General features: G+C 43.9%; 1 protein-coding gene across 2 annotated transcripts; it reads right to left on the reverse strand.

Moving 5' to 3' along the window:
• Positions 1-9,765: 9,765 nt before the first annotated feature.
• CNR1 (cannabinoid receptor 1) lies at positions 9,766-23,544 on the reverse strand. Of its 2 annotated transcripts, none has more exons than XM_088519761.1 (2): positions 23,483-23,544; positions 9,766-11,483 (listed from the first exon to the last, which is right to left on the reverse strand). In XM_088519761.1, exon 2 carries the CDS (start codon positions 11,414-11,416, stop codon positions 9,995-9,997), a length of 1,422 nt encoding a protein of 473 aa, XP_088375887.1. In that variant the 5' UTR covers positions 11,417-11,483; positions 23,483-23,544; the 3' UTR covers positions 9,766-9,994. The 2 variants fall into 2 exon arrangements, with proteins under 2 accessions (XP_088375887.1, XP_010212781.1); XM_010214479.2 differs by lacking the exon at positions 23,483-23,544 and adding an exon at positions 22,900-23,039.
• Between the last annotated feature and the right edge of the window lie 593 nt (positions 23,545-24,137).

Genomic DNA, 24,137 nt, shown 5'->3' on the forward strand with positions numbered 1-24,137 from the left:
TGAATCCCATCTGTGTTCAATTACGGACCTGCCAGCTACTGATCCCTGCTGTCAGGCTTGCCCCTGGGCCTGGCGCTGCTGCTGCAAGAGGTTACATGTGGTGGGAGCCTAAGGTGAAGGGCAGATAACTAAGAAAGACAGTCCTTGCCCGTCTATTCAGACCAAGGATGCTGCGAGCCCCCGTTTAGGGGCATGTAGTATTTCATGCTTCAGAATGGGGGGCAAGTGTTTGCTACAGATTTCAGGGGCCTTTAGGTAATAGGTGCTGCCTATAAGTGTTGAGCTGATGAGGCTTAAGATGCCTGAAGTTTGTGTGTTGGGACCTGGATCTTATGGCTTGGGATGGTGTTGGAAGGCACTGGGAAGAGCTGCCTGCGCAGAGGTGCACCAGCCGTGGCCCTGTGTCTCATGGTGTGTCCTCTGGCTTGCACGTGGGGTTGGTCATGCATGTCAGTCCCACTGGGAAATTGCTTTGAGTGCTCTTTGAGCTTCATCAAGAGGCTCCAAGCACACATCTCCAGCAGGGCAAGTAAAGGCATGAAATGCATTCAACTTCCAGTCTTTATGCAAATCCAGGTGCAGTGGGGGCACTGGAGGAGACTGTGTTTGCCGGTCACTGAAGGCAGCAGAGGAAGCAGAGCTGAATGCAGCAAGAGGCCTGCCAAGGTGAGCTCAGGGCTTTGGTTTGGTCCTGGACCCCCATGGAGCTGATCAGATCTGGCTCTTCCAAGTTCTCCCTGCACCACTGAGCTCATGGATGAGAACATCTCTGCTAATGAAGACTCTTTGGATCTTGGTCTTCTGCAAACCTTGTGGCTGTGCTATGAGGTCCTCTTTTGGGGCATGTGGAAGAGAGAAAGGCAAGGAAGGGAAGAAGCTTTTCTTGCTGTTGAAACATTTTATTTTTCAGGGAGAGGGGATAGCTATTTGTTTCATTTTGATGGAACCAGCGCAAACCATTTGTTTGATGGATTAGGCAGTTAGTTTTAATTTGTCAGAGTGCAGTTCAGGCAGGTTAGCTGGAGCAATTGTTTCTATACAAATGGAAAAAATACTGTCCAGAAAAGTCTGTGCTGAGGGGGCTGCTTCTCCTTCACAGGCCGCTCCACAATACTTACCCTTTAAATTCCAATCAACTCTCCTGAGGAGATCTAAGTTAGCAGTTAAAAGCAGTTATATGGCCTTTAGCTGCAGACTAAATTTAACTCTCATAATGCGTCTTCGACATAAGCAATGCTGATTATTTTTTCCTCATAAGAATGCTTTGATAAAGGCTGAATTTGTTGCTAATACTTCAATTTTCCATTATTATGAGCTGCCAGGTGTAATAGCCATGTATACGTAAATGCAGAGCATTAACTCAGGGACTTGCAAAGGGGAATACTATGAGTCTACCTTTTTTGGCCACACTGACTGCCATAGGGCTACTGGCGACGTGTCCTGCTCTTTGGTCCCCAGGTTAGTCTGAAGAGCACCCGAGTACCCAAGCGGGTTGCTGTGGGGAAAGGCACAGCCTGGACCGCCAGGAGTGACGCCAGCCCGCATGGGCTCCGCGCGCCGTGGGGAGCGCGGGGTGCTCTGCCCTCCCGCGAAACGATGCGCTTGCAATTGCTTTTGTGAGCAAACACGTCCGCTCCGCAGCGGTGTGACGGATGTGTGACGGGCCTCCACCGCGCTCCTTGCCAATGTGGTAGGGCTTTTCTAATTTACAGCAGCTTCTCCTCCTGATTTATTTACCAGCCCAGGCTCTGGAGAAGATTGATTTTTTTTTGATACAGAACTAGACAGTTTCTTTTATTTTTTTGACAATACCAGCCTGCAAACATGTCCTGTAGAATCAAAGTTTGATCTTTTTTTTTTTTTTAAATAAGAGCAAACATTTCCTCAGTGCTCAAGTTATCCTTAGTAGGGATTCAAACAAAATTTCAAGAGCAAAATGGCACTGAGGGCTCATGGTACAAAAAAAAAAAAAAAAGAAAGTTGTTATGCATTATCTAACCATTTCAGTCCCCGTGCACAACAATATAAAAGGGAGAAGAAAAAAAAAAAAGGGATATTTCAGCTGGAAGCTGGATCCATGCAGTTAGATGCAGCTCACGAGGCCTCTAAGCAAGCTCTTGTGCTGCCACTATGGAGGAGGCCATATGAGGAGGAGAAGGAAGGGTCTCATGATTCACCATCTCTCACCCTCCTGTGAGATCCATCCCCATCCATTCACACTTGTCTGCTCCGCTGTCCAGAAGGCAAACACTCCGCTCCCTTTGGAGACGTCAGCCTATGCTTTCATGGTCAGCAGAAGGATTTTAGCCTCAGTGGGGGCCAGCTGACGTACCATCTAAGATTAGATCACTAGCAACTATTTAAAACTCTAATAATCAGCAAAAAAGGGCAAAGAGCAGAGGAGCAAGAACAGCACAGCATCGAGTTTGAAGGCTCTATCCTTTCTTTGACAGCCTGTAGCTTTGCCATGTCTTCAGTAACGAAGAAAAGCAGTGGCAGGGCCCAGCAGTGTTCTGCACAAGATTAAAAAAATAACAAAATGGTGAGCAGTCTCGCCTGAAGGCAGGGCTGAGCATCTCAAATAACAGAACCTAAAAGACATCAGTTTGTACATTTGTCTAAGAGGTCAGCTTCTGGTCATTATAGAAGTTGTCCTTCTTTCTAGCACCAGATAAAACTGTTCTGTATTTTGTGCTGCCATTTCAGTGCGATATGTCACTCCTTTAACTAAGCTAAATAATCAGGCCTTCAGCCTTCCTGGGTAAATGAAGTTAAACAGACATTGCCTGGTCTCCAGCCCACTTTCCTCAGCCTTTTTTTTCACTTCTCCAGGTGCTTCCCAAGGGTCTCACTGCAGTCTCCAGCCCCCAGGCACAACAGTTTTGGCCATGTCCCGTCCAGGGAGCCCTTCGCCATTGCATGAACCTGTCTTGAAGGGGCTGTGTGTTCAGCGGTGGCCGCCGCCGTGCTAGAAGAGGCTGCCCATCCCGGCACCGGCGCTTGCACAATCCTTTGGGAAGTGTCTCTTGCCTCTGGTTTGCATTTCTGCATGGGGAGAGCAAATCCCGCCCTGTCTCAGCTTTCTCTTGCCTGTTTTCTTATACATCATGGTTGAAAAGACCAGGGGCCAGCAGCACAGCTCCGGAAGGCTCTGCCCTCGTCTCCTGCCAGCTTTGCTGCCAAGTGTCGAACCCTGTCCCATCACCTCCCGCCCAGAGCTGCGTTGGGCAGCGTCTGTGCGCCCAGGCCGCCTACCAGCACCGCCGGCACCGCCGTCTCTCAGTGAAAACTGAGACAGTCCCTTCGCCAGAGCTGTCAGCCAGGCAGGTTTTATCAGTGCTATAATAAGAATAAATAAAACTCCCCAAATAAATAGGAAAAGATATGGAGGCAGATAACTGTAATTCTCATGCCTGATAGTATTACTCAATTTAGACATTAATGTGCTATCTCAAGCTTTAAACCTCACATTTAGAGAGCATGCCTGTTATTAATTTTGCCAGCTCAGGCTATGCTGGTAGCAGGTAGGTGTGATGTGCATAATTTAAAGATGCCTTTGGATTAGGTGGCACATTAGGCTTTGCAGAGACAATGATTTACTTTTTCCCCCCTCGGCTGCTGATGAAGGGACTTACTGGATCTGAACATTTGCTTTTTTCTCCTGTGAAGGCTTGGCAGGAGTGTTTACTGGATGGATCTCTAGCTGGTATAATTCCCCGTGATCCTCTATTAAGATAATGCCTTCTAATCCTTGCTCCTTAACTAAGGAGCGAGGCACAGCGAGGCACAGCAAGCCCCCACATCTCCAGCACATTTCTATGACGTAAATCCTTTCTTTCTGGCATTCCACCCAGAAACATTTATTCTCCAGCTCTCCCCACGAGCCCTGTGCTCTGGTGCAGAAGTGGTGCCGAGCCCAGTCCTGCTGTGCCGAAGGCAGAGCTTGTTTTATTTACTTTACTTTTTGCTATTATGCTTTACATGTTAAAAGGATGTTTTTTGGAGAGCGATTTTGAATATTTGTGGAGCCTGTCTTCACATACCCCTGTCCACATATATGCATAGAGAGAGAGAGAGACAGGCAGAGGGGGGAGGAAGGCAGCATCAAAGCATCATCGGTGCAAGTGGTCAGAAGTGCCTCTGTCAGCATTTCTGTGAAAGCATTTTTGCTCGTGATGTTCTCCACCCCCATCTGCACACGTATGGATAAATAAATTGCTTCACTCATATGTCCAGTCCATTGAACTCCTGCCAGACATTATGATTCTGCATTGACCCACCAGAATTGAAAATGGATTATTTTGGAGGTAAAAAGGAAAAAAAAAAAAGAGTATAGAGGTTGTTATTTATCCTGCCTCAGCTTTGCTTTAATGTCAGTGAAAATGCAAGTACTATGGAATACAACATTGCACTCTCCAAATGCAGACTCACAGTTTGAAAATCTGGGCTAAGATATCATTTCTGCTGAAGTCAGTAGCAAATTTTTAGTGACTTTATTGGGACAGGATTTCATTCCTTAATTTGCTTCAACATTAAACTGAGTGCTCCTCTGAATAGCACAGATGATTTATTGGAAAGCAATACCAGGGCATGTCATACCCAGTCGTTAGGATTACCTTGGGCTCATCATTACTCTTTCTGCTAACTGAATTTTAAACATTAATATTAGATGGCTGTTCATAGAAAGGAGACCCATTAAAGACAATCATATGACATGTGCTGTCATATACTGTTCTGCTATTAAAACAAAAAAAGAAAGAAAGAAAGAAAGAGATGATAATCTTTATAGCCATTACCTAAAAAGACCAAGGGACAAAGTTAGAATAGAGAATATGCACTATGACCCTATGCTTTCTTAAACATAGCCAGCAATTAAAATATTGATTTTTGTGTCTTTTATAATTTGTTCCCAGATGTTTTCAGTACTAAAAGCTAGACCTTTACTGAAGATAAGAAATAGCTCTTTACAAAAAACAAATAAAATGCAGACATTTTATTGATCAAAACTATGCTTTCCTGTGTGCATGATGATCTTGTGACTATTGAAAACAGCTACCAGAAGAGGAAAAGCAATAACTTTAATGCGAAGGACTGAAATGACGACAGTATATTTGCTGGCATGCTTCTTGTTTTGGTATGAAATGGGAAAACAGTTGCTTGGAAAGTTATCGTTATTTCCTCTTGTGTTGTTTAGAATAGACTTACAAATGCAGTTATGTGTTACTGTCAAAAGGAAATGTCAATTTGTGACAGTATAGTCCTTATTTACTAGCGAACATGCTAATACATGCAGAATTGTCTCTCTGGCTATTCTGATAGTGACAGCTTTCAGCAGAAATATTCAGACTTCTTCATTTAAATGTAGCATGCAGTCAGAGATTAAGATCTAATCTTTCATCTCTAGTTGCTTTTATCTAGAATTTCATAGCGTTCATCAGTGATTTAATATTTAAAAATACAAGTAATATGTCAAAACCATGATTCAAGGCCATAGAACATGCTACCTTCATCCATGAAGGATGTCAATAGTTTTGACACCACAAATGCAGAGAAGGAAAAGTACCTGAGTAATTTGAATCAAATCTTAATTCATATGGAAAACTGATCCTTTGGAGTGAGCAGGACTCTTTCTGTGGCATTGAGTGGGCTTTGGATCAGCCTTTTGAGACCACAGAGAGATGCAAAGCGATTTTCAATTTTCTTTTTAGCTGGAGAGGAGCAGAGATGGGAGCCCTTTAGAGTGGCCTAACTATGGCTGAGTGTGTGCTCCTCCCGGGCCACTTCCATGTGTCCCATTACACAGCTCCAGCATCCCCACATGTGCCTGGACCTCTATGCCCAGTGGCAGTGGCCAAATCTAGACTATCTCTGTGTTTGCCTCACATCTGCTATTACATTTACATCTGCCAAGAAATAATTTAGTTGGTTGTTATTCTTATTGACAGCACTATTTTAGCTTGCATTTCTTTATCCTGCTTTTCTTTGCTTTTTCTGTAGTCTGTTTTTTTATTAATGTGACATCTTTGTGCAAACATATGCATCTGATGAAAACCAAAGAGATTTATTGCATTTTGTATGCAATGTATTAATTTGTATTATATGTCTAATATAGAGGAAAGGGGAAATTGCCCACATAATGGAACAGGAGATTTGGTTTTAACTATGTAATTTCTCTCTCGTCTCCATAGTAGTGAATACACAAATATAAAATACATAATCTACCTCCTCCTTCAAAGATATCAACGTACAATTAAAACCCACAAGGCTTGACAACGTGTTGTCAAGTTGTTTAAGCAGTTGTTTCAGAATCTGACAGACAAACTTATAAACAAAACGTAGAGCGCCAGATTGTGGCATGAGGCGGCATCATCACATGGCTCCCTCAGTCATCTCAAAATTTGGAAGACAAAAAAAGTAGAGGAATACTTTTTTTTCTCCTTGAATAAATAACAGTTTAATTACATTATAGAAATAAAATATGATATGGTGGTAATACACTGGAAATCTTACAGAAATGCTATTCTGCTACTGGTAAGTAAATGGTCAAAGCTACTTTTAATGACAATCTGAACAGTACTTGTGTACAAACTATTATACAGGTTGCTAACGAAAGATATTGCAGCAGTTGCAAGGATGTTACCAGCTCAAACAAACACCTAATGATACAATATTCTTCTAAGAGGAAGTAATAATGTTAGATTTACAGACAATAAAGAGTTACGTTCTTCACTTTGAAACACTGAAAATAAAAAGCTCAGGTAATCCAATTTATTTACCTCATATTGTCACAAGGAAAGATTTTTCCTTTCTCTATGAAACAGCATCCCAAGAGACCCTGTAAACAGTTTATTCAAAGGTAGTATTTGAGATGTCACAGCAACTTCAACAATTGTCCTAGTCTACAATTACAGACTTTTTAGGCCACTGCTTGTACAGATGACTTTTTTATTTTTCACTTATTTACATACATTCAGCCCAATAACAGCAGGTAAAATGCGCTGTCTATCTCACAATAGACACACTAACATTTTTGTCAAAAGGCCAGTGCAAGAAAACGTGGATAGTGATTGCACAGCATCGAGGAGATTATATTATACAAATATACAATTAGACTGTTGAGAATCCTAACTCTGCACACATGTGACACAGATGGTCTTCTTTATAGATACACAACACCTGAAGGTGGTAAGTATACATACAGCTGGAACTATAGTTATTTGATGACGGTGTGGGTGGTGGTGGCACACAGTATCATTGGCTGTGCTATCACTAAGTGAAGGTAGACAACTGCAAATTAGAAATACCTAAAGCAGAAGTTTTAAGTACAGCTAATCTTGGAACGGCTATGGATTTTCTAATGACAGAGTAGGTCTATTCAGTGTGCAACTTGCAGGGAAATTGTTGCCAGCTCTTTAATAAATGGTTCTGTGTGATCCGACACAGTTCTCAGAGCGTTAGAAAAACTCATTATGCAGTGAAGATAGTGATGATAGACAGTAATGTTTCACAGGATGCTATTTCTTATTATATCAATAAGCACCAAGTTAAGTGCCAAGACAGCCCCATTGTCCCATGATTTATCATGTAAAATTTAGAACTTGAGTGCACAACATAAGTCCACAAAATTTGCATTTAGTTCACAAGAAGACAGTTTCAAAAATGGCTCTTAAAATACCTTTACATTTCAAGTGGGCTTTCCCCACCTGCCAGTGCCTAGAGGATTGCTTTAGGATGCACAACATCTAGATAGGAGAAAGGTCTTTGAGAAGGAGGACTCACACGTCCTATGGGAATGCTCTCCAGCCATCGTTCTTGCCATGCCACACCAAGTCTTCGCTGAGCTTGAACCTCCACTGTCCTGGTGCCCAAAGCAGCTTGGCCTTTCGTGCTACTGGCTGCTCTGACTTGCACTGAGATTTCAGAAAGGCCATGGGGACATCAAGTCATCCAGGAGCACCCGGGGCTCCGGCTATACTCCCTTTCCCTAAGTAACCCCCAAGGAACGGCTGCAGGACAGCACATATTGGGCCCCGCCAGCCCCATGCCAAAAAGGGAGTCTCCTCTCTTGTCCCTCCTCTCAGGCAGCTAAGCTGGCTTAACAGTGATTTGGGCAGAAATCAGCCAGAACAAGGATCAGGAGATGGTCCAAAATGCAAGGCAGCAGAAGACAAGGCTCATACCTCTGATTTAGAATGGAATTACAGAATATCCGTGTTCCAAGGGTTCTTCAAAAACATGCTCTTTGACAATGTCCCAGATGGTAAAAATCACTTCCATCATGGAACAAAGTTGCAATTTTCATTCAATAATTTCTCCTTCCTTGCCTTGAAGCTGATGGTGTCAAACCTTGTCAACTGTATCCTAGTTTCACAGTGAGACCCATCTCGTTTCAAATAGTAAGATTTAAATACTGAAGAACATAAAAGAAATTTCCATTTATATCTGGTGTTCTCAGTTTTCGGGAACACTTTCAATACCTACTTTCAGTTGCCAGGGCTGGCTCATGCCATACTCTGCCTCTTGCTTCACCTCATTCCCAAGTATAACTAAAAGGCTACTTTCCCTAACACATGCCTGCATCTCAGCATGGATCTGCATGTTCTTAATATGGTACCTTCATCACTACCCAGTTGGAAGAACTTAATTTTAGAAACAGAATTCGTGTGCAAAGCGTGCAACAAGAAAAACAGTTTACATTTGGTCATAGTGTCCTATCTTAGTTATGCTACCATGACTCACACTTATTAGTGTACTTACACACACACGCACACACGCACATACATACATACACACACATAGATATTTACTTATATACACGCTCACACAATAAGAAAATGTCTAAGACTGACAATATTTCCTCCTCTCCTAGTGAAGACTGGAGTGTGGCATCTCAGGCTCTGAGTCTGCTTAGACCAGGAATGAAACACAGTTCAAGTATACATCAACGGCACAGTGATGGAATTACACATCGTGTCCTATACATGCTGTCTTCAGAGGTCCAGCACCAGCATGGCACTAAAAACAGCTGCCCACTAAAGGAGCCAATATCCGGGACCTTCTCTTTTCAGTGTTCATATTCACACAAGGCCCGAGAGACGGGCAAGAGTCTGTACAACAGTGAATGTCCTTCTGTATAAACGCAGTGGTATTTAAAAGTCTGGACCAGTGCATTCCTCTCTTATATTCCTTCTCTATTCCCTTGTTGCTGTTATTCTTGTACGCATGTGAAAGTAAAGGGTAATGGGGAAATAATTTTAGTAGAAGAACACAAAGCCTCTGCTCTAAGTCCACAGAAGACCACTAAAAGTGTAAAATTTTCAAAATAACTCATAGGAATTGTTCAAACACAGCAAGTGTTTTCAATGGGGTTTACATACCACATGTTTCACATTATTTCCACATAAGTCTACCTTATCACTTTGTTTAATCAGACAAATATCAATAACACAGATTAAAACAGCATACGGTTCACAGGACACAACACATTTTACAAAATCTCTAAAACTCAGTACTGCCGCTTTTGGAAAAAAAAACAAAACAAAACTCCTATTACTTACAGACATGAAATACATTACACATTGAAATGAACACCATGATTACACGGCTTTTTCTTATTTGATGACATTGTTTTAGGATGCATTAGTTTTCAATTAGGTTTCACAATTTGTCTTTACACGCCCAAAACGAACGTCTGCTAATTTGATATTTTTACTGTGCCCTTTCAGAAAACGCATTATTACTTGGTACATACTTTTTAAGAGGGAAAAAAAAAAACCTTTTGAGAATATCATTTGAATCCCTAATTGTAAAACTTGCAGAACTGGCTGATGGTAATGCTCTGAACACAATCATTGTTTAGCTTACAATGACAAACCGAAGAAGTATTACAGGAGGGTACAAACACATTAAGCCACGGGTTTGGTTTTCTCTGTTGTTGTTGATTTTTTTTTTCAAACTTTTTTTCCTTTCTGCACAATGCTGAGAAGTCTCTGGCCTACAATGCTTCAGCGGTTGTGTCTGTGGAGACAGACATGGTGACTTTGGCAATCTTAACTGTGCTCTTAATGCAGCTCTCGGCAGCCCTGTGGACGTTGCCCGCGTTGTTGGCGTGCTTGTGCTGGCAGTCGGACTCCATGCTGTTGTCGAGCGGCTGCGCGGTTCCTTCGCAGCTGGGGAACATGCTGCGGAACGCGTGCCGCAAGTCCTTGCTCCGCAGCGCGTAGATGATGGGATTCACTGTCGAATTCAGCAAACAGAGCATGCTACAGAATGCAAAGACAGTCTTGATGAGCTTGTTCATTTTCCCAAAGACATCGTACACCATTATGGCGAGGAGAGGGCCCCAGCATATGATTAGTACAACTAGGATAAGGACCAAGGTTTTGGCTAATCTGATGTCCATACGAGTTTGATCAGGCCTAGTGATCTGTACTTTCCCATCCTCCGTAGTCTGAATGATTATGCTTTTCTGAGTACCACGCTGAATCATTCGAACAGCGTGACTGTGAGCCTTCCACAGTATGTACATGTAGGCATACACTATGAACAGCAAGAGCACGCTGGTGACCCCGATCCAGAACATCAGGTATGTCTCGTCGATGAGGGGGAATATGTCCGAACAAACAGAATTGAGCTTTTTGCAGTTCCAGCCGAGCAGCGGAAGCACAGCTATTACAATAGCAATGGTCCACATGACGCAGAACGCGACGACGGCCTTTGGTCGGGTAACAATCCTTTTGTAGGCCAGCGGCCTGTGTATAGATATGTACCGGTCTATTGCCGTGAGGAAAAGGCTACCTACAGAGGCGGTGAAGGAGGCTGTAACTCCACCCAGTTTGAACAAGAAGACGTTAGGGCTGTCCTTCCGGTGGAAAACATGGAAATCAACAAAACTGTAGACAAAAATCACACTGCCCAGGAGGTCAGCCACGGCCAGACTGCCAATGAAGTGGTAGGAGGGTCGACACCGAAGGCTTCGGGAGTGCAGGATGACGCACAGGACGAGGAGGTTCTCCAGGACAGTGAAGGTGCCCAGCGTGAGGGACAGAACTGCGATAGCCAGCTGCTGGCTGGGGTTCAGGATCATAAAACACTCCATATCCATGAAGTTCTCCCCACACTGTATATTCTCATCGTTATCCTTAAAGGTGGAGAAGGACTTGTTGTAAAACTCTGTGATATTGATCTGATCAGATGGAATTATGCTCAACAGGGGATCATCTCCTGCAGTCATTTTTTCTTGGAATGGATCACCCCTGAAGGAAGAGAAAGGGAATTTCTGGGGGTAGTACCCCAGCTTGGATGCCAGGTCACCCTTCATGTCTTCGTACTGGATATCGTTGGAGCCCGCGTAAAGGAGATCTGTTGTAATCGTTCGGAAAGTGGTGTCCGCGAGGCCATCTAGGACTGACTTCATAACCCCAGTCTTGTTTTATGTTGGCTTCAGAGAGACTTGGGGAGGGGAAAACGCATCTGAGGAAATCCTAGAGGGGGAAAAGATCAAACTTCATTAAGATAAACAGGGAGAAACTCCACAACAACTTAGTTGAACTGCGTCAAGCAACATTGACCTTTCTCCTGTATTCAGTGAAGGTCTAGCTGTGGCTACCTGCAGTAGTGAGGATGAATCGAGCACTTAGAAAGTAAACATCTGAAATCACTAGAACTGGAATTTTACTAGAAAGTGACTCAAACAGAAGGTGCAGAAAGTGGAGAATGCTGCAGGAAAGTAATTTTCATTTCTCGTCAAAATGCTTTGAACCACTTCACCAGAAAGATATTTTTCCCTAGATCGGAACTTAGGCTCTGATTGTAAAATGCCTTGTAGACCAATATTCCTTGGGCTTGCTTCATTTAGACAACACCAAGTGCACCTGCAGGAATAGCCTTAAACTGAACAATCCCCTTTTTTTCTTCTCTTTCAGGAAGTATCACAAGTGCTGAAATCCTAACAACAGGCAAAACAAGGAAGGAGTCAAGCACTCTGATCTTCACAGCTCACCCTGTACGTCTGTACATTCACAATGCCCTGTTACAGTAAGATCCTAGATTTGCTATTGAAAATTGATTTGCAAGTAGTTTCAGCTATAAATATACAGAGCTCCGATACTCTTTATTACACATTAATTACACACATTACTTTTTGCTCCTAACCAAACCAAGGCAACGGGAATGCCTGGACTACAGGAAGGAGGTGTTTTCTTACCCAGCTCTATCCACAATTCCAGAAAAAGTGAGCAGCACTGATAAATCTGTGGGTGTAAGAGAGACCTGTTTTATTCAAATCAGAAGCCTCAATCAGAGCTGTTGCCTAGAAAAACAGGGCACAGTGATGTTAGAGCTGATCCAAAATCCAGGCAAAAAGGACGAGAAGCCTCTGCTTATGCAAGACTCATGGAATGTAACTCTTCCCATTGAGGACATTCTTAGAAATTGGGATCCGAAGAGATGGACTCCAGGTAGTCATAGCTCTCTGAACCCCACCATGCCCAGCCTTCACACATAGGTGATGACTTGTGCAAGACTTAAGTCCTGATGTGGCTGCTCCTGTTAAAACAGGCTCATCAGCATCTCAGCATCTTACACGCATTGACATGGAAGAGATTCTACAGCTCTGCTCATACTGCTATCCTTTGTACCACTTTCATTATATATCATGCCCTTAATATGCATTGAACATCTGCTTTAAGGTACCTTTCCATGGCCAGAGTGGCACAGAGTGGTCTTAATTTAAAGAAGAGACAGAATTACTGCTTTTGTGTGCTACCACATGCTGCTGCATCTGCTATGGGACATGTAGGCAATTACATCAGCAACAGTAATACTAAAAGCTTCTTCATGCACTTAGAGCAGAGGAAATTGTCTTGAAATACCCAAGGAATTAGTGATACCCATGTACAGTCTCATAATGACTCAATCTGTGCAATTCATACAGTTGACAATAAATGGCTGAAAGGCCACTAGATATTAGCAGTTAAAATCCAGAGTACTGATCACCTCAACTCTTTGAGGATACTTGCTCAACAAGCGATATTGATCAGCTTTTCCTTTAAAAACAAGAAAAAGAGGAAAAGGCTTTCTCTTTACAACAATACAAACACTAAAAATAGACAAAATCATTAGCATTTCCAAAACAAAGCAGAGATCATTTGGCTAGCAAGACGTTTCTACTGCACTTACACTTGGCAGCATCTGGATGCTCTAGATTTTTTACACAGTTCACTAATATGAAGCTTTCCATCTGATTCAGCAGGCCTGGACAGTGCTTTTTAAAGGAAGTGCATGAACCCAGATCTCCAGGAAACAGTGCAACTTCAGTAACACAAACAAGAAGTATAAACACTTGTCAGGATGGTCTAATACACAACACGGGCACTTGCTGCGTCAACTTTTGCAGGCCCCTTGGCTCAGCAGAGCAATAAAAAATTATAAAATAGACAGACAATCCTAAACTATATTAAGGAATTTAATTTTGAGGGTTGGAGCAGAGAGTGAGGGAAATGTCACAGAGCTGCGCATGAAAATGAACGTCACTAGACTGAACATAAGGCCCTCTTCTGCCAGAAGGTGCTTTACAGCTGTTCCTAGTAGATTTTGCAGATCCTACGTGTTGCAAAAGCTGACCCTGCTAACAAGTGACAAGTCTGCTTTGGGGTGAAATCTGGCAACTTCAATCTTGGCATAGTAACACTAGTTTAAAAAGAAGAGTGAAGAATGTGTTATTCATTTGAAAACTCAAAAGAATATACATAATCAAGGAGGTCTGTAAATATGTGAAGATGGCTGTGGTATTCTTTGTGATGCCAGCTCACTTCTGAAGAAGGAAGACAACCATTTCAATGATTAAAGCCACAGCCCCATGTTGAGAAGATTATGTTTGAGTAAAGCTTCAAAAATCGTATGCAACTGAGTGCTTCTGCTGGAGAGACAAACAAACTGTTATGAGGTGGATAGTCCCTGCTGGAGTCATGTTAAGTAGACACATTCCATAATAAGGTGTGAGCCGTGTCCCAACCCCTACCTTTTGTTTGAAATACAAATGAGAGAACACGAATTCCTGGGCGCGCTTTTAAAGGTGTCACTGAGTTATGTGACAGTATCGCTGTGCCCGCAGATGCTATGCTAACAACACAGTTAATGGGATCAGTAGAGGCAGGGCTTACTTTGAATTTCAATGATTTTTTTTTTCCCTCTGTATTTTTACATTGAGATTATTACAGTAATTTCCACCTTATTGTCTCTGCAAAGAGTTTTCTTTGAGAGTGCTTGGGAGTTCATTAGCAGTGTAGTTTAGGCTTTGGGGGATGCAGCTGACATTAATTTTGTTTTTGTTTGCTGCTGGGAATATCATAATTGGAAATTTCTAGCAGTATATGTGCATGCACCTATTCAAGTAGCAGTTGATTTTTATTAAAGTTGCAGTAAAAACAGCTATTCACATGTTCTGGAATTGCACTTTACTGGAATTCACTTTGTTTTAATTTAGATACCAGCTTGCCCCGGTGCAAGCTCCAACACTGAGCTGCACTGAACTGCAGCAAGTTTTTTTTTCCACAGCTGACCAGGAAGGTCAGGAAGGGGACTCCATGCATGCACCCAGGCCACCCTCTGTGGCTTGCTCTGGTGCAATCCAAATCATGACTGTCCGAAAGCCACTGATGGCTGAAGGGGAATACGCTGGGAGCCTTTGCAGCTGCTTCTTCTCCAACCTCCCTTGAGGACAAAGGGGTTCAGCCCAAATCCCTCGTCCTTGGAGGCTCCTGGTGACAGCTCTGCACTGCAGCAAAGATCCCTGCAGGACAGTGTGGTGCTCAAAACTTCCTGTGCAGTCACACGACCGCACGCAGCAATCAGTTGCAGTGAATTTCCATCATAGATAAGGATTGAAAAATAGATACAAACTTCAAGCATCTTTTATCTTCAGGAGCAAAAACAAAGCAAAAACCAAAAGCCAAGGTGGACGCTACTTGCGCTACTTCTCCCAGAAACCTGTGGCTTTTGCTTGGCACTGCCAGACTGGCTGTGCAGAGTGGCTGCCACTAGATGGAGTGGCTTTTACAAACACACTGGTCAGACGCCTTTCAGACGCAAAGATTTAACTTTGTCCCGTCTATTTCTCCAGCCTGCTTTACCGGGGTTCAAACATACACAGGGGCAAGCACTGGGTTAGAGCTGAAGACATTCCTATCTTGGTAGGTCTTAGCCCTCAAACCAAAAGAATTAGTGAAGAGTAGGTAAATCTCATTGCTGACCTCCACTATGTGGTTTTACATAGCCTATTAAGAGGCCTTGGGACGCTATCAGAGACCTCTTAGGTCAAATGCAATATAGATAACATGCAGAAGGCTGGTAATTCATCTCAGACATCATCGCAGAGAATTACACCTCCCACAGACTTTTAGTTGGTCCCCAGGACCAGTTTACTCAGAGAACAAGAACATGACTTTGGTAAGATGCTATTACCTATCTTCTCATACTATTCTGGGCAAGAGAAAGAGCTGGAAACTTTTTATAGCTATCCAAAAAGGGCTGAATTTATTATGTTTTTCAAAACGGGATGATTGATAGAGCAATTTTAATAGTCTGAATACAAGCAGAAGATTTGACGTGCTTCCTCAGAAAGTAATTATGAGCAATACAATGATGCTACTGATAACTGCAGAAATGTTGATGCAGAAAGAAAAGGAATCAAAACAAGAAAGGGAAATCCACAATCAAGCCTCCCTGGCTTCTATTTTAGAAAATATTTTGATCTCTGTGTTTACACATTCCTTCTATGATATCCACAGCTAATTAAGAACAGGCTAAAAGGACAAGTAGGTATAATTGAAACATCGGTTAGGCATGCACAAAAATATGTAAATGAAAACTCCTTACATAGGCATGTCACAAGGCTTGTAAGTCCTTCAGAGAAGGACTACATCTTCTGGTAAGTCTGTACAGTGCCCAGCACTGCAACTCCAGCCAAACCGGGTCCATTAGGTGCTGCCACAGTGGGGACGGCAGTAATTTATACTCACGTGTAGTCGACTGAAAGAGGGTGAAAGAAATGAGATCTACCACAGTAAGTGTTGGCCTCAGGGAATGAGAACTGTCCTATAAAATGAAAATTTATATGCCTAATAATTGCCTTATCCCATATGGTGATGAACAATAGTACTTTGAGAGCAGGGTAAGGCTTCTGAGCCCGAGAGAAGGAGATGCAGAGCATGAGAAATGGCACCGTAAGGTTCACTAAAAAGAAATGAGAAAAAAAGAAGTAAAAGATGATATGAAAGCAAAGTTTTCTTATTTATCTTATTTATCACTGTCTTCTTTATCACTTTACTATTGCCTCTCCAACACCAGGCTGTAAATGTCAAATATCCTGTCACTCCCAATTTATGAAAACTTCTACTCACTTCAGCAGGAAACAGGAGGGAGCACCAACACTGGGATAAGAGTGTATCTGTGGGGTATCTCCTTGGTGCAGCAACCATGATCAGCTGAGGGACAGACCAGGGCATGTCAGCATTGAACCAAGACTCATTCTTGCAAAACCTGCTGATATCTATTGCAAGTCGACTCTTAATTAGTGCAAAATTAATACGGAACCACGGTTACATGGTTAATGGTTAATTATGTTGAATTAGCATACTAATTGCACATTACTAGGCTGGGGGCTGGACTGTTCTAATTTGGGGACAAACCACCGCAAAGTGAAAAAAACAGTGTCTTCCTCCCTCGCTGTCTTCCTCCATCCCGGTTTTTGCTAGATATGTGTGCTCTTAATTTAACGCAGGCAGGACGTGCAGGCAGGAAGACCGGGCAGCTGCACCTTATCTCCAGCAGCAAATACTCACAGCAGGGCACAGGAGGGTTCAAGCACGGCGGGGTTCAAGCACGAGGCTGAAGTCCCTGCTCTGCTCAACGCAAGCCTTGAGCTTTGCTCTGAGGTGAGCGTGCTGGCAACCTCTATGCTGCCTCCGACTGTTTGAGTTGCTCCGTGTTGTCTCCCCAATTAAATATTCACAAAGAAAGGCACTAATTCATATTGCGGCAGCCAGGGAGCGCACCTGGGATGAGAGAAGCTTAGGCTGAAGCCATTTCCCTGAATTAAGCAAATCCAAGATGAGAATTTTTTTTGTCTCCCACATCCATGAGTTGCTCAACTGCAGGACAAAGAGCAGGGAGAGCTACTCCTGCTTGCCTGCAAAAAAACCTCTGAGGTCTTGAGTTCACTCCGTTCCCAGTTCTGAAACTTCAGGTTTTAAAATACGAGCCGCTACTCTAATTCTAGACAAGAAAAAGTACTGAAATCACAAACAAGCAAAAGGGATCAACAGGGTTATGGCAATGAGAAAGCACCTGGCCTGTTGGTCTTTTTGGGGAAAGGACAGACCACAGTAATGGCAAACCTCAAACAACCAGAAGAGGGTACAAACAGGTGATTTTAAGAGCTTTCACTAATACCTTATGCATCTTAATTTCTTGTAAAGAGAGAGTTTTGGGATACAATGGGGAGGCTTGCTGAAGTGGGAAAGGCTTAGATGAAAAGGAAACAGTGGAACAAGAGTGACCTGGAATTTGCTTAAAAACAGCTACAATACAGGGACCCCTTTCCTAGTAAAAGGAAATGAACAGTAAGAAAAGCAGCTTGATACAGTTGTATGGTATTCACATCTAGGTAAAAGAGAAGAGAACTCATTAAGATGATCAAATTTAAACTCAATCTTCTATTTTAACTTAAGAATTTATCTTGAGTTTCAATGTTCCAGCAAAAAATACTTGGCTTTCTGCATCTTTTCCAGCCATTCTCTAATGCCAAAAGGTGCAGACACTTAGTGCTGCTGAGTAGAATTGACATAAATTTTAAATGCAGAAACAGAGAAGCCCAGAAAGGTGCAAAAGACATGGGTCTGAGCACTGAATCTCCTGGATGCATCCAGAAGAGACAGCAGCTTAACACAGTAAATGTAGTTGAAGAGACAAACGCAATTTGAAAGAGCAAAGCAGGACAGAAAAGCCTCAGACTCCACTGAATGACAAATGCTAACGGTTCCCAGAAGAATGTAATGTCTAGAGCATGGGAACTGGGGAATAAACACACATATTAGCAAAAAGAAAGTGATACCTATTCCAAGAAAACAGCTTCCATGTAATGTCTAGAGCAGAACAAAAAAAAAAGATGTGCATTCGTCCCAGCAGAAAATACTACTGAGCTTTATTAAAAGAGTAAAGATTAGAGACAGAACAACAGGATAAACATGACGCTCCAGGGAGAAGTCTTAATAAAACTGCAGAGAGTACACGTCTACCCCCACCAAAGGAAACTGGGCAGAAAGAAGTTTTAATCAAGGACTTTGCTAGGCTGGAGAGAGATGCTGAATGGAAAGGTAATGCTGGCCCAGTGATGAGCGGAAACAGCACTGGGACGAGGGACAAAAGGTAACTACAGGCCATGCTGTAAACAGGACACTTCCACATAGGACATGAAAATGCAACAGGGAAAAGCAGGAGCCGAAGACCTAAGGGAAGACTTCCTACCCCTTCTTCTCTGTGGGACATTCAGAGCCCCATTCCCAAGCTTAAGGATTTCAGGCCTCGCCACAGCGCAAGAGTTGACCCCACTGCAACAACTTGCTCTTCTGAAAGCCCATTTCTGATCCGTATTCAAGGGGTGAAGGAAGATGCAAAGGGCTTGGAGAAGCCATCCTGAGTAAGGACATGCAAAAGGACATGGATTTACACACAGGACTGAATGGGGACCACTACAAGAAAAGAGGAGCAGATTCAGATGGAGACATTAATAAAACCAAACTGGTTAAGATAAATGAAGCACAATGTACATACCTCAGATGTGGAAAGGAAGACAGAGCGCTCTGATGGAGCTGCTGAACAACCCAATAAATGGTATATCCCATGCAAGGAAAAAGGCAAGAAGTGCTTACGGATGAGGACAGAAAGTTAAAATGCAGAAGATGAGCAGCATATTGCAAAGCAATATTCCTTCTACCGCTTCTCAGGAGCCTACTCTGAAAATTGTTGTTAGAGCACCAAATATTGCCAGTCCTCAGAAGCCAGGATAGGAAGGCTTGTGGTGAACATGATGTCCCACAGCATCAGCACTAGTGAAGGATGGAAATATGCACTCCAATTAAAAAATGGAAAACATTCTTTCATTTCTGGAGCTGTCTGGCCTTTCACAAAATTTAAATAAGCTCAGATAACTCTCTTCCTAGCTACTCTCAGAATATAATGATATTCAAATATACTGCCTTCACACGCACAAACAACTTGTGAAATTATTTGCCAGCATATTAAGCCACTACACCAGATTGCTTGGCAATGGTGCATGTCTTTGAAATATGCAGATGCTTCTCGTTTTTTAAAAAAGGAGAGAGGGAGAAAAGAGGAGAAGATGTGAGAAGGAATTACAGTAGAACATGACAGCAGGGTAGATGGAACAATAAAATGTAGAAAGACTCCCACCAATATGATATTATACTTGGAAAAACAGATTAAAGATATTGAGGGATGAATTATGACTTTTTATTTTATATATACATATATAGAGATGTATATGTATATGTGTGTGTGTGCGCATAAACTTACAGCGAGGCACGAACACACACGCATGCCTACAGGAACAACTAAGCAAAGTCTCACAAATCCTGCAGTAGTTTGTCACGCGTAAACTCCAGTTCTGCTGCCAAATGATCAGCAGACCAGCTAAAAGTGTAGGGACAAAAAATATAGGCAAGATAACTGGAGAATATCATTTTAAATTCCCCCATACACAGCCTTCCTGAGAAAAAGCAGGAGTCTAAAATTAGTCTATCTATCACTGAGATCCTGTAAAAAATTTTATATATACATACCCATGCATACATATATATACACATGCATATAAACACACACACTCCAAACCTATTTTACATAATTTTCCTACTCTGAACTCCAGTCCTGCTTTATGTTAAATAGAACCAGGATTGCCTAAACATAATTGTTCTTTAGAGCAGCAAGCCCATTTCTCATTTTTACCAAAAAGGGGAGAGCAAAGGGGCTTAGCCCTAAAAAGCACCAAGAACAAACTTGGAAAGGTTTCCTAAAATGCAAGTATGAAAATTATTCCAGCTAGGGCTGAAACAGAATTTAGAGTATTCCCTAATCAACTGCTTCTGTTCAGTACTTTTTGGTGAGTAAACATGTTTTTCTCAGGTAGAATTCGCAATTACCATAAAACGGTGGATTTTAGATACAGGGTTGGGGAACCACAGGATTAGGTAAAATTTAATGACATGTGTCCTCAACCTACAGATATAAGACAAAATCTGAAATGTATAAAGCATCCAGCTTCATTAACAGCCTGGCATCAGTATAGCAAATGGCATTTTATTAACTAATGCAAGAGGAAAAATATTGATTTTATCTGTACTCTGAATGTGGGTAGCTTGCTCAAAAAAAAAAAAAAAAAAAGATGTTCCCACTCAAGAGAGGCAGAGCTGGGCTTGCTGTGTGCATATTCATAATGCCCTTGCATGAGGCACAGGCGTCATACTAAAACGTGGTTCAGCCTTATGTTGCCAACCAAATCATTTTTCATGGGTAACAATGGCACCTTCAGGAAGGGGAAAAAAAGTTCTTTCTAATGAGAAATTGATTTATAAGTCATTACAACCGTTTCAAAAGGACAGGTCACTGCTGGTTTCAATGACCATCAACAAAGCCACGGACTTTGAAAGAGCTCCAGTTCTGGGGGGGGATTCGGATCCCACCAGTACTAGCAATTAGACGTGCACCTTCTGCACCCGTTCCGTGTCACTCTAGAGATGGAGACGTAAAGAGCAATACTGAGAAGACAGGTTGTCACATTTTAGCTTTGCATTAATAACAAATGCTGTCGCTGCCTGTTCTGGCACATTTGCAAGCTTGCTTTTAAGTACAAGGGGCTGGCATGCATCTCCAACATAGACAGGAAAACAAGAGCAGCCTTGTTATGATTAAAAGGGTCTATTTCCCTCTGCCTTCTGTCTTCTGTGTCCATCTGCACAGCTGCTTTGAACTTGGCCAAATCCCAGTGTTAGGGTCGCCTGCAGTACATATTTTAAATCAGCAGCAGACTGTGTAAATTTGCTGCTCCAGTAGAGAAAAATCTCCAAATTCTCACTTATATGGTCGATGAGTGATTCTGTAGAACATTCATCATCTTAGATGGCCTAAACTATTTGGAAAATTGCAGCCAAACGTATCTAAAAATAATTTACTGTTTCATGAGGAGAATCAGATAAAGCCAATATAGACATATGCAAAGAAATGAAAGGAAATCACTGCGGACAGAAATGAATTCCGCAGATGCCAAGATCTGATTGACTGACTAGAGGGAGGGCACCAAGTTTCCATCTGAGAAGCAATTTCTCTTAGAACATGTGGAAGTTGGGAAATGAGGTGCAGGGAAGACTGTGCATGAACCGGATCCGTAGAAGCAGGAATTACAGCATATTTATAAAGTTAGCAGGCAATATTAAGTGAATATAACAATTTGGGTTCTTACTGGGCTCTTCCTCTCCTCATCTACCTCCACTCAAAAGGAAGGAGAGCCACAAGCTCTGCTTCCCTAGAGAACGACACTTCTAGCGCGGAAAACCTCAGCGGAGCCACAGTTTGCAAGGCGTTCGGGAAGGTCGCATTAAAAAGACACAAGGACCAAAGTCAGAAATGATCCAAAAGAAAGTTATGCCCTTCCTAAACTTCTATTGCCCAATCAGAAACCCGTGAACATGGAGAGAGAAAGAAACTTGCATTGGCTAAGCCCTACCAGTCCTTCAGCGGCTCATGGAAGCCCAGAACGGGTTCCTCTACACACCCGAGCTCACATCATTCACCAAAGAACCATAGCCAGGGTCAAAGGCGCCCACAGATCTCATCCTCAGCACCTAAGAGCCTGGATTTGCTTTCACCGTGAATTTTGTAGGTGATTTTATTTAAATCCTGCACTTTCAGATGTCATTGAATGGTTGATGAGGCAAATTCATAGCAAACGATTGATTTCTTTACCTGGCCAACTTTTTCTGTGCTCCTCTCCCCGGGCAAGAGATGCCCGCTAGCTCCGTCCAACAATTACTGCTTTTAGCAATTCTGGGTTTACATGTTTTTATTCAAATGGCTCTGCCTCTTATTCCAAAGACCAATGCATAATAAAGCAAAGATGTTCCTGGCTGCTACAAAACTAATTTTAACCTTGAGCAAATCAGGGATTACACATTCATCATTCAAACTATTTAAATATGTTATATGCTTTTTTTTTCTTCTGTTAATTTAATAAACTCTTTCTGCACAATAAATATTCCCCTTACAGTCTGAGGTTCTTTTTCTTTCTCTCAAAGGGAAAACCTGTGTTAGTGGTTGGTAGTAGGTGTTAATCCAAAAAGAATTAAGTTCTGTCAACAAATTTTAACAATGTGGCACATTTTATCATTAAATACTATCTTAATCATCCCTGTGGTCCTTTGCATGATGCCAATACATGTGAGCAGAACAGCCACCCCTAGCAGAGCACGCTATACTGCTTTCAGAAAAGGTGAACAATAACAATGAGAACAAGAGGACACATCTAAGGAAAATAATTTAAAAAAAAAATTACTGTACCTCTAACAGGTTAAAAAAGACACACTATATTATTTTAAAAACTTGCAAATAGCCAAGAAGAAGTATTTTTCCTATCTGCCTCTATGTTATATACACCTCTTCTGAAAGAAGAAAACTGTTAGCACGTCCATTTACTGTCATGCAGAAAACGACACTCATGATAATTTTAAGGAGAAAAGAGGAAAACTATGGACTTAATCTTCCGGCACCATTTTACTTCTATCAGCCTGAAGGCAAAGAGCTCTCTCCCACCAAAGCCTCCTCGGTACCTACCTCGTCCAGGGGTGCTCGCGGTGGAGATGAGCGGATGTCTTGGAAACAAAAAGATGCCCATTTAAAACAAGCCCGTTTGGTTGCTCAGAATTATTTCTCAGCATCCGCCGGTTTCCCACGACAAAACACCACGGGAAGTTTAAAGACTCTTCTTTTTTTTCCCCCTGCCTTTCCCCCCCCCTCCCCAAGACTTCAGGATTTAGCACCAAACTGAAGGCACCGACCCCAGACCCTAGCGGGATACTCTGGAGACGGCGGCAGCTCCGAGCGGGGACTTCGCTGCCTGCGACAGCGCGAACTGGCCTCGACAGCGGAGTTTGGGGGCGGAGTGGGGGGAAAGGGAAGAGAGAGAAAGCGCGTGGGGAAACGGGGCTGGTTCCGCGTGACGGCCCCGCGGGCCGCTCGAGCCGCGGCGAGGGGGGAGGCGACGGGGCCGCCGCCCGCCCCGCGCGCTGGGGCACGAACCGGCCGTGCCCGCGGGGTCCCGCCCGGTGTCACCGCCAACAAACTTTGCCGGGGGGACGCGGAGCGCCGCCCCGCCGCCCGCCGCAGCCCCGCGGCCGCCCCCGCGCTGCCTCCTTACCCCGGGCACGGCAGCCCCGCGCGCGTCCCGCTCCGCTCCCGCCGCGCCGAGCCCCGGCTCGGAGCGCGAGCGCCGCCCCGCCCGGGCCGCCCGGCTCTGGGGAGCGCCGAGGAGGCGGCGCCCGCGAGGGGCAGGCGGAGGAGGGCGCTGCCTCCCCCCGCCGCTCCCGCCGCCCCTGCTCCGCGCGGCGCCTCCTTCCCGCGCCGGCAGCGGAGCTGCGGGGCGCCCGCGGCCGCATGGGCCGCCCCGGGCCGCCTCCGGCTCCGCTCGCCCCCGTTCGGTTCGGCTCGTCCCGGTTCGCCTCGTCTCGGCGCCGCCACGCGCCGCCCCGCGCCGGTCCCATTTATGAAGCGCGGCGCCCGTCACGTGCCGAGGCGCCTTTTGTCCGCGCTGGCAGCGCCGCCGCGGCCGCGCCGCGCCCCGCGTGGGCCGCCCCGCCGCCCCCGCGCGTGGGGAGGACCCTCCTCCATCCCCGCGGCCCTCGCGCGCGCCGTGCCCCGCGTGGCTTCCTCGAGAGCGCGCGGGAAGCCCTCGTCAGCCGGGGTGAAATGGCTCCCTCAGAGGCGAGGAGGGGAGCCGGGCTGCGGGAAGGCAGCGCTGGCAGCAGTGTGTCCCGCTGGCCCTGCTCCCTCGGCACCCAGCTCTGCGGTGGCGC

The sequence above is a fragment of the Tinamus guttatus genome, unplaced genomic scaffold (genome assembly GCF_059628265.1).
Source record: "Tinamus guttatus ecotype Peru unplaced genomic scaffold, ASM5962826v1 Tinamus_guttatus_pri_ptg000070l, whole genome shotgun sequence".
NCBI lineage: Eukaryota > Metazoa > Chordata > Aves > Tinamiformes > Tinamidae > Tinamus > Tinamus guttatus.

Excerpts from the sequence above, each read along its gene's own strand:
- CNR1 (XM_088519761.1), bottom strand. The coding sequence starts at position 11,416 with ATGAAGTCAGTCCTAGATGGCCTCGCGGACACCACTTTCCGAACGATT.